Genomic DNA, 13,238 nt, shown 5'->3' on the forward strand with positions numbered 1-13,238 from the left:
TTTTCGAAGTGTGACCAGTTGTTCTTCTTTGGCCTCGACCTGCTCCCTCAGCCGCTTTACCTCATCTTCTGAGGTCATCATCATGTTTTGTAGAGAGTCCTTTTCCTGAGAAAACTCAAATTCCTTCTGTTTCAGCAGGTTTTCTTTAACCTGAGCCTGCTCTGTTGCAGTCTTCAGTGATTCATTCAAACACTGCACTTGACGCTGAAGACTTTGGATCTCATTCTGTAGAGCCTCTGACTCCATGTAGTTGTTGGTCTTCATCTCATCTACCTCAGCCTCTTTAGTCTGGATTTCCTGCTTCAGTCGATTCACTTCTGCTTCAAGAACTGAAATGTGTTTCCCAAGCTCTTCAATCTGCAAAGTGCTTTCCTCTTGCTGTTTGGCCATTACAGCTTCTCTGGCTTGAACCTGGTCCTTGGCCATCTCAAGAGAATGGGTCATGCTCTTTATTTGGTTGTTCAGATCATCAAGCTCTTGCTGCAACAATTCAGAGCGTGTAGAGGCCTCAGTCTCTAGCAGAGCCATCTGTTCCTCTTTTGCCTGGACCTCATTTTTCATTCGCTTCATCTCTTCCTCAGAGGCAAACAGTTGTCGCTGCAACAGCTCTTTCTGGACGACGCTCTCCTGCTCCTGTTTTTCAAGTGCAACTAGCTGCTTTTGAAACTCGTCCTCTGCCTTTGTGAGAGACTCTCTCATAGTATTCACGTTTGATTTTAGAGTTTCGATCTCTTGTTCTAGCATGTCAGAGTGGATTGAGCCCTCTTTTCGAAGTGTGACCAGTTGTTCTTCTTTGGCCTCGACCTGCTCCCTCAGCCGCTTTACCTCATCTTCTGAGGTCATCATCATGTTTTGTAGAGAGTCCTTTTCCTGAGAAAACTCAAATTCCTTCTGTTTCAGCAGGTTTTCTTTAACTTGAGCCTGCTCTGTTGCAGTCTTCAGTGATTCATTCAAACACTGCACTTGACGCTGAAGACTTTGGATCTCATTCTGTAGAGCCTCTGACTCCATGCAGTTGTTGGTCTTCATCTCATCTACCTCAGCCTCTTTAGTCTGGATTTCCTGCTTCAGTCTATTTACTTCTGCCTCAAGAACTGAAATGTGTTTCCCAAGCTCTTCACTCTGCAAAGTGCTTTCCTCTTGTTGTTTGGTCATTAGAGCTTCTCTGGCTTGAACCTGGTCCTTGGCCATCTCAAGAGAATGGGTCATGCTCTTTATTTGGTTGTTCAGATCATCAAGCTCTTGCTGCAACAATTCAGAGCGTGTAGAGGCCTCAGTCTCTAGCAGAGCCATCTGTTCCTCTTTTGCCTGGACCTCATTTTTCATTCGCTTCATCTCTTCCTCAGAGGCAAACAGTTGTCGCTGCAACAGCTCTTTCTGGACGACGCTCTCCTGCTCCTGTTTTTCAAGTGCAACTAGCTGCTTTTGAAACTCGTCCTCTGCCTTTGTGAGAGACTCTCTCATAGTATTCACGTTTGATTTTAGAGTTTCGATCTCTTGTTCTAGCATGTCAGAGTGGATTGAGCCCTCTTTTCGAAGTGTGACCAGTTGTTCTTCTTTGGCCTCGACCTGCTCCCTCAGCCGCTTTACCTCATCTTCTGAGGTCATCATCATGTTTTGTAGAGAGTCCTTTTCCTGAGAAAACTCAAATTCCTTCTGTTTCAGCAGGTTTTCTTTAACTGAGCCTGCTCTGTTGCAGTCTTCAGTGATTCATTCAAACACTGCACTTGACGCTGAAGACTTTGGATCTCATTCTGTAGAGCCTCTGACTCCATGTAGTTGTTGGTCTTCATCTCATCTACCTCAGCCTCTTTAGTCTGGATTTCCTGCTTCAGTCTATTTACTTCTGCCTCAAGAACTGAAATGTGTTTCCCAAGCTCTTCACTCTGCAAAGTGCTTTCCTCTTGTTGTTTGGTCATTAGAGCTTCTCTGGCTTGAACCTGGTCCTTGGCCATCTCAAGAGAATGGGTCATGCTCTTTATTTGGTTGTTCAGATCATCAAGCTCTTGCTGCAACAATTCAGAGCGTGTAGAGGCCTCAGTCTCTAGCAGAGCCATCTGTTCCTCTTTTGCCTGGACCTCATTTTTCATTCGCTTCATCTCTTCCTCAGAGGCAAACAGTTGTCGCTGCAACAGCTCTTTCTGGACGACGCTCTCCTGCTCCTGTTTTTCAAGTGCAACTAGCTGCTTTTGAAACTCGTCCTCTGCCTTTGTGAGAGACTCTCTCATAGTATTCACGTTTGATTTTAGAGTTTCGATCTCTTGTTCTAGCATGTCAGAGTGGATTGAGCCCTCTTTTCGAAGTGTGACCAGTTGTTCTTCTTTGGCCTCGACCTGCTCCCTCAGCCGCTTTACCTCATCTTCTGAGGTCATCATCATGTTTTGTAGAGAGTCCTTTTCCTGAGAAAACTCAAATTCCTTCTGTTTCAGCAGGTTTTCTTTAACCTGAGCCTGCTCTGTTGCAGTCTTCAGTGATTCATTCAAACACTGCACTTGACGCTGAAGACTTTGGATCTCATTCTGTAGAGCCTCTGACTCCATGTAGTTGTTGGTCTTCATCTCATCTACCTCAGCCTCTTTAGTCTGGATTTCCTGCTTCAGTCGATTCACTTCTGCTTCAAGAACTGAAATGTGTTTCCCAAGCTCTTCAATCTGCAAAGTGCTTTCCTCTTGTGTTTGGCATTAAGCTTCTCTGGCTTGACATGGTCCTTGGCCATCTCAAGAGAATGGGTCATGCTTTTTATTTGGTTGTTCAGATCATCAAGCTCTTGCTGCAACAATGCAGAGCGTGTAGAGGCCTCAGTCTCTAGCCGAGCCATCTGTTCTTCCTTAGCATGAATATCTGCATTTAGCCTCTTGATTTCTTCTCGAGATGCTGTCTTCTGCTTCTCGAGTGCTTCCATATGTTCAGCACTTTGTTGTTGAAGTAGCTCTATTTGTTGGACATTCTCTTGTGCGGTTTTATCCAGTAAGTCTTGCTTCATGTGAATTTCCTGCTCCGCCTGTTTGAGAGATGAACTAAGGTCTTCCACTTGAGCTGTTAAGATCTGGATTTTGTCACTCAGAGTTTCTTGCACATTAGACTTCTCAAGAAGTAACTTGGCAAGCTCTTCTTCTTTGGCTTGAATTTCATCTTTGTTTTTGTTAGTTTCATCTGTAAGAATGTCAACTTCATCTTTGAGACTGTTAATTTGTTGCTCTTTAACAGCCAACAGAGAAGTAGCAGCAGTTAACTTTGTCTCAAGATCGTTCACCTTTTCTTCAGTCTGATGAAGAAGATCTTCCTTTGCTTGCTTAATTTCCTGTAGTTTTTTAATTTCTTGTTCACAAGCAGCAATATGCTGTTGTAGCCTGTCTGTCTGCTCATTTTTTTGCTGCTCAACCTGCTCAAGCTGAAGCTTAAGGACTCGGATCTCTTCCTGAAGAACTCCCCTCTGCTCATGTATCTCCTTAATTTCTTGGTGGCATTCCTCCAGTTGCTGAGTTTTAGCATGAATCTCCAGCTCAGCCTTTTTCAGGGAGAAATGTGTAGTCTCTAGCTCATTCTTCAAACCCCTGATTTCAGTCTCCAACATTTCTCTCTGGCAATTTAAGAAGAACCAACAATTATAATCAATGAAGTAGAAAATAAAATTTCCAAACTTAAACTGAAAATAAACAATTCAAGATGTTTATCGCTTACCATAATATTTTATACATTTTTTATATTTTATATATTTTCAATTAAGTTTGCTTTTAAAATTGTTAGCTTTTACATATAATTACCTCTACTATGGGTCCCATATTTTCCCCAACTTCATCCTTACTGGCCTTGCTTATTTCATCCTCCAAACAGGAAATCTTTCCTTGAAGGATTTGAATTTGTTCTGTAAGGAGTTCCTGAGAAATGAGAAAGGGAGCAGCTTACAGTAAATTAATTTGTATAAAACCCAACATTTAATGAGATCAATGGAGAAATAAGATTACTTACAGTCAACACAAATCTAATATAACTACTCTTCTTTATTTATAATAAAATAGGCAGACATGAGCATTTAAATGTGCTTTTCTTCTGAGTCTTTAACAGACATGATGTTTCCTATTCATTGTCCTTTTTGCATTCAGATTTCTCTGTATGACACAGGAATGCATGTTAAACAATATATCTTGTGAATCTACACCTTTTGAGCAGTTGCTTGGTTGAGCTCAGACTGTAGATGGTTTCTTTTGTTTCTCCACTCCTCCTGAGCAGACGCTTGACTTTCCGTCAGTCTACCAACTTCTGTCTCAAAGGCGGCAAGCTGTGAGCACACAGCTCTCACCTGAGAAAATTTTTAAAAAATAAAAAGGTTTTTCAAATCCATGTTTTGATCTCAAAACTGACACAAAAAACTCCTCAATACTTTAAAAGGTTTCTACTAGTGAAACACTCTCCAGAAACATGAAATGCACATGACCTTTACTGAATCCTGTCATGAGTGAGAATTCACTATCACAGATTTGCCTCAAAAGGTTTGGAAGCCATAACAGCAGACACGTTCATTAGATCTTTAGTGTAAATAAGAGACCCTCAAGAAAAAAACAAAACAAAACAAACAACAACTTAAAAACAAACAAACAAAAAAACCCAGAATATTTTGCATGTTATTACCTGAGAAGAAAGCACACCGTTTTCATCTGCAAGCTCATCCACTTTGCGCTCCATGAGTGAAGTGTTTGTCTTGAGGTCTTTATTTTGCTTCAGCATCTCATTAAGACGCTTTTGTAAGCTGGAAAATAAATAAATAAATAAAAAATTTACTTTAAAACACTTCTGTACAAAGGTCTAGAAGTACAGACTATTAGTCTGTTGTACAGAATGTAGTCTGTTGTTAGGGGGTTGCTAGGCAACATGATGACAAAATATTGTGTAACTTTTGTGGATAGAAATTAGATGTTATGGTTGTGATATTAAAATGATGATTTTATAGGTAGGGATGGGAATCGAATCCCGGTTCTTATTGAGAACCAGTTCCCACTGTTTCAATTAACTGGAAGCCTAGGCTGTGAATCTCTTAAGATCTCACTGTTGAGGTTTGTAAGGCCATGTTACTCCTAAATTTCTATCTTGTTCAAAGAGAAGATATAAAACAAAGTTTAAGCTAATCGACCTGTGTGTTCTCTTTTTTAAAAACAAGAATCGATAAAGAATCAATTGTTAAACAGAATTGAAAAAGGAATCGGAATCGTGAAAATCTCATCAATTCCCATCCCTAGTTATAGGTTCATAAATCACTGCTCTTGGGTACTTACTCATTGTTCTTGATCTCAAGCTCATTAATTTGTTCTTTGGTAACATGCTCCTGATCACCTTGTTCTTCCTTTAGTTTATCCAGGCGGTACTGCAACTGGTTAATGCGAGACTCTGGGAAAGAGAGAGAAAGAAAACCAAAGCACGAAGCAAAGTCTATTGAAAACATGACAAGTATAAAAAGCTTAAATGAAAATGCAGATAATCTTAGACAAATATGAGTGGTGCTTTAACAAGAATTTTGCCATTTCTCAAGTCTAACAAAATGCAAACCATACATTCAACAGATAGTACCTCTTTGTTCAATGAGCGCAATCTTGCTGGCCAGCTCCCTCTCCAAACTATCTCGATAGTCTCGCTCCTTGATCATCTGTCGCTGCATTTTCCTCAGCTGAAATTTCGGTGTGTTCATTACATCCTCCAGAGGAGAACTGCTGTGTGAATTAAGCAGATCAGAAAGGTAAAGATTTTCAACGAAATGATGACAACCTGTGGATTTTCATCATGTATATTATAAGATAATGTAATACAAGGAAGTTTGGATTAACATAACCCATAAAACTGAATAAAAATGAATATTGCAACATAACCTGAAAATATTTAAGTCATATCTGGTACCTGACTGAAGAAGAAGCCACAGTTTCTATGTCCACAAATTTAATTCTACTGTTTCGGTGGAAGAAAGGAGACTCATCACCCAAGAAGGAAGAGATGCTTGACATATTGGTACCAGAGGTGGCTGCTGATTGCTCAAATATTTCTTGAGAGAAAGTCAAATCTGAGACAAAGATTGCACAATAGAGTCAAGCCAGTTAGTTTGTTTGTTTTGCTAAAGACTTCTTATTACAGTCTACCTCGGAGGGGAAAAACAAAAGTGACATATTTGTGACTTACGTTTTCCTCTCAGATGAGCGTCAAGTTCCTCGCTCAAATAAACACAACCCTCACTCTCCATCACAAAGGAACTAGTTAGGTGTGCTAGTTCCCGCTAGCAGAGTGGGATTAAATAAATACACACAGAATTAAAATAATAGCACAAAGCAACTCATGAGAAATGAGATGAGATGTATAAGTGTGACCACAATACACCAGCAGCTCCCAGCTTACCTCCACATCGAGGGCTCAATCCACTCTGACATGCTAGAACAAGAGATCGAAACTCTGAAAAACCAAGTATGTGACATGAGAGAGTCTCTCACAAAGGCAGAGGAGAAGGTTAAAGTCCTTCAGGCAGAGTTGTCAGTTGTCAAGACACTTGGAGCTGATAAAGACCAAAGTATAAACACACTCAGAGAGGAGGTCACTGCTCAAGCTAACGTGATACAAAAAACAAAAGCTGAAGCTGAAGCCAGTGAGAAACTTGTGGCTGAGATAAAACAGGAGAGCTCCAAACAGACCTATGTTCTCCAAAATGAGATCCAGGATTTGAAGGAGGAGGTGGAAAGGCTTCTGGCCAAAGAGCAGAAATTAGTTGAAACTCAGCAAGAGTCTGCTCAGCAAATAAACCTCCTTCAGCAACAGCTTGCATCCGCAGCTGCAGAGTTGACACAACATGAAGCAACACAAGTTACTAACATCAGGTTGAAAGAGACTGTGCAGGAGATGCAGGTTACCACACTCAAAGAGAAGGAGACTCTTGTCCAAGAAAAACAGGTGCTTTTGGTTAGAATACTCCAGGCAGAAAAAGATTACGAAGCCATAGTTTTTGAGAAGGAAAGACTTCTCCAAGCCAACCTGGCCCTAAAGAGGGAGAATGTAGCCTCACGGAAGCTTGAGTCTGTACTGCAGCAAGAGCTGGAAATACTGAAAATGGAGAATGAGAAATTGCTGAAAGAGCAAGAGAAAGCAGAAGAAATTGAGCTAATCAAGAGAGATCTGCAGGAACAGCTTGCCACTAAATCAGAGGCTGCTGAACACTACAAGGCTCAGGTTGGTATGACCAGAAACTGTTACAAAATATATTTTACTGCTTGTGACTGAACATCTGTTTGGATTTGTTTGAGAATGTAATCATTTTTATTTCTGCTTATCTCTTAATATAATTGTTTTGTTCATGAGAATTTTTTTTGTGTGTGAGATAAATGATCTGGACTAGAAAATTAAGATACGTGTTTTGAATACCACAGATGGAGAAGGCTGCAAATCATTACAACAGCAAGAAGCAGCTTCTCCAGAAAAGCCAAGAAGAAGTGGATGCTCTCAAGCTTTCTCTTGAAGCTAAAGAGCGTGAAATGCACACTATGATAATGGAAAAGAAAGTACTTCAGCTTGATTTGGACAAGGCTCAAGCCAATGAGAAGACACTTTCACACAGGGTGGCCAGCTTGGAGGCACAGGTTAGTATTGCAGTTTAAAGCATGACAATAAGCAGAAAGATAGAAGAAATTAAAACTACACCTGAATATTTTTTTTTTTTAGCATTTTAACCTGTTCTGTCACAATTTCTTTACTTTCAGCTTGCCTGTGCTGACCAGAATTTAAGAGTACAGAATAAGATTCATGCCAATGGAGGCAGTGCAACAAGCTCGTGTTTCTTTGAGGTGCCTTACTCAAACTCGGGGGTTTGCACTAGAGCACAGGTGAAGAGAGCTATGAGCTCAGATAGCCTGGACCAGAGCAGTATGGAAGACTCTCTAAACTCCACAAGGTAAGTGTTGGGTTAAGGTTTCTCAGAATCTTTTTGTAGGACTTGCTCACCAAACAGACGGGAAAATAAATTAAACGCACAGAACAAAGTTAAAAGATTGGTGTTCTAAAGAAGAGGAGATGCAAAATCTTTTAAAAGCTGTGACTTGAGTAACATATAACTGAAGCCCACCTTGTACAGGATGGCTCCAGCTGAAGTCAGTGTGTTCTTGGACTAAAATGCATTACATGACTCACACGATGATGCAGTAATGCATTACAAATGGAAAACAATCCAAATGGGATGACAAATTGATATTCATGTTTCAGGGGCTGTGGCCCATAAATTCTGACATGGCTCCACTCTGTGTTCCTACACACATCCTCAAACTTCATTTCAATCCCAACGACACACCTGTGATGTTTCATGACTACTGTAGTACTGACAAAACACAATATGTCCCACTAGACACACAAACACCTGCCAAAATTCTGAATATCACCTTTGTGGTAGTTCTCACAAAAACAACTGTATACATGCAGACACTCACTGTGTGGAAGGTGAAAGTGTTATATTGGATTTGGAAAGATTTAGTGGGGGTAGTGATTAATGCACACTGTTTTCTTTCTTTTTTTAAAAACAAACTGTTTCAGAAAACTCTCAGCGCCCGATGAATCCAGCACACCACTTGTTCGCAGTTCAGAACGCTTGGCAGCCAAACGCCGGGGTCTAAAGGCCGAGTCACTGGAAACTTTGTACTTTACTCCTATTAACACCAGACAAGTCAAGAGGTGCTTTTGTGGTCATACTCCTTACACATTTTTTAGCTCTAGATTGGTTGTGATCTTACCAAGACGTGTTTTATTATCAAGACAAGATTTAAGAATTAGCAGTGATTATATCTTGTCCCCTAATATTGTGCGATTACAAAACACTTTGAAACTCTTTACTCCTTTAAGGAGTGAGTACTTTATTTCCTGGTTACTGTAGTAAAATAATTTATTATTCAGACCCTTTAACATTTGTTCTTAAATGTAATTTTAATGTATAAAACTGAATAGGACACAATTGTACAGATAATTGTGTCTAAATTGTATTTCATGTATTAGAAACAATACTGATTTAATTGCTTTCAAAATCTTTCATTTTCAAATTCCTTTTCTTTCTCAGGACCGGTGCAGAGGAAATTATGGATTCAACCCAAAAAAATCCAACTTCATCAGTCAAACGCCGCAGAACCACCCAGGTTATAAACATCACTATGACCAAGGTGGAGGAAACTCACACACGCTTGCTGCATGTTCACAATAATACACACTGATAAAATTGGTTCATTTTTAATATTCTCTGTATTTTTTTTTTTAAATTACAGGTGTTTCAACTTCACTATTTATGTAATTTAGTCACTATGCTGATGAAGGTTTACTAGTATTATTGTTATTGTTTCATTTAACCAGTTTCTAAAATTTCTCTGATGATGCCTTTCTTTAACAAGGAATCACTGTCTCAAGTTTTAACTATCATACTAAAAGATTAGTTGACTAATAGATCTTTGTGTACATCACTTGCTTGTTGGCAGCACATAATAATTCACCGCAGCACCTTAACAATACATTTAAGTGGTCCAACGTTTCCCCTTCTAAATATCCCAAAACTTCCATCCGAGTATTACTGTAGTTGTGACTGTTGATTTCTGATCTGTAGAAGACCCCGGGCTGCGGTGAAGCTGATGAGACCTTCTACAGCCTGGCTTCAGCTCGCTCCCAGCCAAACCTTGCTAATGCAAACTCTGCCCGGCCCGTGTCTATGGAGCTGTTTGACACTCCCGCCAGAAGGACCAGCTCTGCCAGCGACCAACTCATTGGGCTTCCAGGGTACAGACGGAGCACCATCCATGTACAGCGTGAGTAAAAGGATCAGTTTTCCCTCCTGAAAGGAAAGAGTTGCAGAATCGTGATGGAACTTCATTTAAGTTTTAAATCGTAATTCTAATAAGCCTTCAGAGAGAAACAGCATTATTTATAATGCAGTTATAACATTATTAAATTACTGTATAGTTGGAGCAACTCAGGCTGCTTGATTATGGAAGAAATATAATTGCAGTTATTACAATTGTAAAGATTGTTTAATTAAAATTATTTCAACTAACCACCTCCCTTTACTAGTTATAATTCACTTTTTATATAACTAAATTTATATAAGTATGTAACTTGTATTTGTGAGTGATTTCAAGCTAAATTTCTGTTACTGATGTGGCCCACCTGCAGTACCTTTGTGGCCCATAAGGGGACGCTGGCCCACACTTTGGGAATCACTGTTTTTGATGGAAGCTGAAATTGGAGCTGCACGTTCATAGTAACAACTGTAAAACCTGAGATTTGTGTGTATGTGTAACTGTTTTGCTTCATCTGTTTCTTTTCAGCCACCAGTACCTTCTGCGTTGGAGCAGAAAACGAGCCTGATGGTGGACCTGAAGACTGGCTGAGGATTGCGGAGCTCCAGTCCAGGAACAAGGCCTGTCTGCCTCACCTAAAAAGCAGCTACCCTGTTGAGTCTGAGGTGATAAGAAAAGAACTTGGATGCCAAATTTCTCAAATAGTGTGTTGGGTGGCTGTAGCTCAGGTGGCAGAGCAGGTCAGCCACTAATCAGAGGGTCGGTGGTTCGATCCCAGGCTGCCTCCTGGCTGCATGGCTGCATCCAAAAATCCTTGGGCAAGATACTAACTCCATGTTTGCCTACTGGTGGTGGTCAGAGGGCCCGGTGGCGCCAGTGTCTGGCAGCCTCGCCTTTGTCAGTGCGCCCCAGGGTGGCTGTGGCTACAATTGGGTGGATGACTGGATATGTAAAGCGCTTTGGGGTCCTTAGGGACTAGTAAAGCGCTATACAAATACAGGCCATTTACCATTTGTTCCTAATTAAACGTCTGTATACTGAATGCACTAAAATCTTTCTTCTTCTAGACTGGAAGGAGCGGTCCATTGGTTTTTACAGACGAAGAGCTGCGTACAGGTGACCCGTCAGACACAATCCGCCGAGCATCCATGGTTCCAAGCCAGCTGCGGGATTCCCTCATCTCACATCGACAGTCACTCATGTTGGGGCAGGTGGGTGCTGCTGCCGGCACTCGCTCCGACCGTCTGTCCTTGATGCCAGGCCAGCTACCCTCAAGGACCGCCAGCTCCTATCAGCTGAGGAGCCCAAAAGGCACAAAGCAGCCTTCATCCACATTGTCCCTACACCAAACTTCACCTGAGGTTGGTTGAACCATGAACAGGAAACTGTGGTATACTATTACTGGTGGATAGTATATTGTATACTTATTGAATAGTCATCCAAAATAAGTAGAAAAATGTTTAAAATGTAACTTTATGTTTGCTTTTTATCTCAACCTGAAGAAAAAGATGAAAGCCAGCTGCTTCCCTCGTCCACTCACCCCGAAAAACAGGAGCGTGAGCAGTGGTCCTTCGAGCTCTACTCTTCGTGCTGCCCTCAGCCCAGTGAGTGTAATTTTAGCTCACACAAAATTGTGACAAAACTTTGTTTTTGAGCGCTTTGCTAAGTTTCACTTGCATTACTCTCAGGCTGAGCGGAGGCAGTCAATGATGTTTACCATCGAAAACACCCCTAAAAGCAATAACTACCTGAAGAAACATCTGAACAAGCTGCGCAGCTCTGCACGTAAATCCCCAGGCGACAGCTTGAAGAAGTCGCCTGCTCAGACGAGCGCACGCAAGCACCAGGAAAAAATGCCATCGGGGAGTTCACGTGGTGGTGTGAGACAAGCCGGGAGAACTGGAAACTTTAAATCACCTCAAGTGGTAATGAAAGGATCGAGGAAATCTCCCCAAGCTGCCAGCAGATCTGCAAAGTCTCCTGGATTGACAGCCAGCGCTCGCAAGGTAAACATCTGACACTGCAGTGGTTTATGAAAGGACAACAGCACAGGGTGTGGTTTTTATTTCTGACATGTGCAACAACATTTTATTGTATTCAGATGTTATTAAATCTTGTTTTGTAGCAGTGTTGCTGAAATGCATTTTCCTGAGTTTTGGTTTAATCTTTGTCTTTTTCTTTTCTTTCAAACTTACAGATGATGCGAAGGATGAAAGTCTGATGACTGGTCAAGCCCCCCACATCCGTTCACCCACAAATAGTTCATCGGGACTTTGTTTTTAACAGTTCATCATTCTTTTTCCATGTTTGTTTTGCTTCTTAATCTTTGTATTATATGTACATGTTTCTCAGTTAATCGATTTTAAATGGTATTGCAGGAAATGGATATTTTTTTACCTGCAATTGTATTTTGATTTTTTTGTAAATAAATTTTTCAATGATTTGGGAGTTCAGGCTCTTCATTTCACTGGTGGTGCCATAAATGGCCAGAACAGAAGCCTAAATTGTTTTGTTTTTTTACTGATTATGGGATTTTACTGAGCCATGTAATGAAAGTAACTTTTCTTTCTACAGATCATATTTTACATGTGAGGGCCGTGATGCCGACAACAGGTTTAGTTTGTTAACCCCAAACACAGGAAGCGTTTCTGTTCCAGAAACAGAGCTAACTTTAACAGTTACTCCGGCAAATAAATCAAATATCACATTTAAATTTAAATGTGGGTTTAAAATCAAAACTATGCTCTCTGTTGACTGTTTGCCTAACTGCAACACAAGTGTACAAACTCAGTAAAAACCAAGCAGAGTGGGAAGGAGGGAAGCATTTGTACATAAAAAAGAAACGTTAAGTGCACCAACAGATCCATATATGTCTCAACTGATGTTTTAACAAAACCTTTTTAGTATAAATAGCACACAGAGTACTGCTGCTGGATCCTAAGAGTCACAGCAACAACAGACTGTAATGTCTGCTGAGGTCTCAGCAACAAGAACTAAACAGTCCTGACTAATGTCTGCACTTTAAGACAAAAACACAGTCTGCAGGTTAGAAATGAATCACATATCAAACAATTTGGCCCAAGTTCAGACCAAGAAGACACCTTTTGGTACACAACTGTTCATGTTGCACAGCAGCGATCAGAGCTCTGTTGTTGTAAAGGAACCACTTGTGATATTGTAAAAGGCACCGTATGTATATGACGTACTGACTTTATTAAACAGATCAGAGGACAAATCATGGCTTGGCAAACAGTTTTTCATCAAAGATGCTGTGGACAGCACCCTGCAGCACGTCTGTCCTCTGACTTATACTTGCTCTGACTCTGGAGGAGCTGATCAGCACTAACTCATCAGGAAGCTGTATGGATATCCATGGTACTTGGCTCTGAAGATCGACAGCAACCAACTGAAGAACAGCATAACTAGACCGATCCCTGCAACACACGTAAC

At 40.8% G+C, this 13,238-nt stretch overlaps 1 protein-coding gene across 1 annotated transcript in view; it reads left to right on the forward strand.

The window, feature by feature from the left end:
* numa1 (nuclear mitotic apparatus protein 1) overlaps positions 1-13,023 on the forward strand; it is a gene marked incomplete in the record, with an annotated part of 28,868 nt that extends 15,845 nt beyond the window's left edge. The window contains 11 exon segments of the mRNA XM_042222530.1: positions 6,388-7,197; positions 7,395-7,604; positions 7,725-7,915; positions 8,548-8,685; positions 9,065-9,164; positions 9,599-9,797; positions 10,317-10,453; positions 10,856-11,149; positions 11,291-11,392; positions 11,477-11,794; positions 11,986-13,023. Coding sequence (XP_042078464.1) covers positions 6,388-7,197; positions 7,395-7,604; positions 7,725-7,915; positions 8,548-8,685; positions 9,065-9,164; positions 9,599-9,797; positions 10,317-10,453; positions 10,856-11,149; positions 11,291-11,392; positions 11,477-11,794; positions 11,986-12,009 — 2,523 coding nt within the window.
* Positions 13,024-13,238: the final 215 nt, after the last annotated feature.

Source organism: Haplochromis burtoni, unplaced genomic scaffold (assembly GCF_018398535.1).
Source record: "Haplochromis burtoni strain Fernald_Lab_line unplaced genomic scaffold, NCSU_Asbu1 Contig_88, whole genome shotgun sequence".
In the NCBI taxonomy this organism is placed as follows: Eukaryota; Metazoa; Chordata; class Actinopteri; order Cichliformes; family Cichlidae; genus Haplochromis; species Haplochromis burtoni.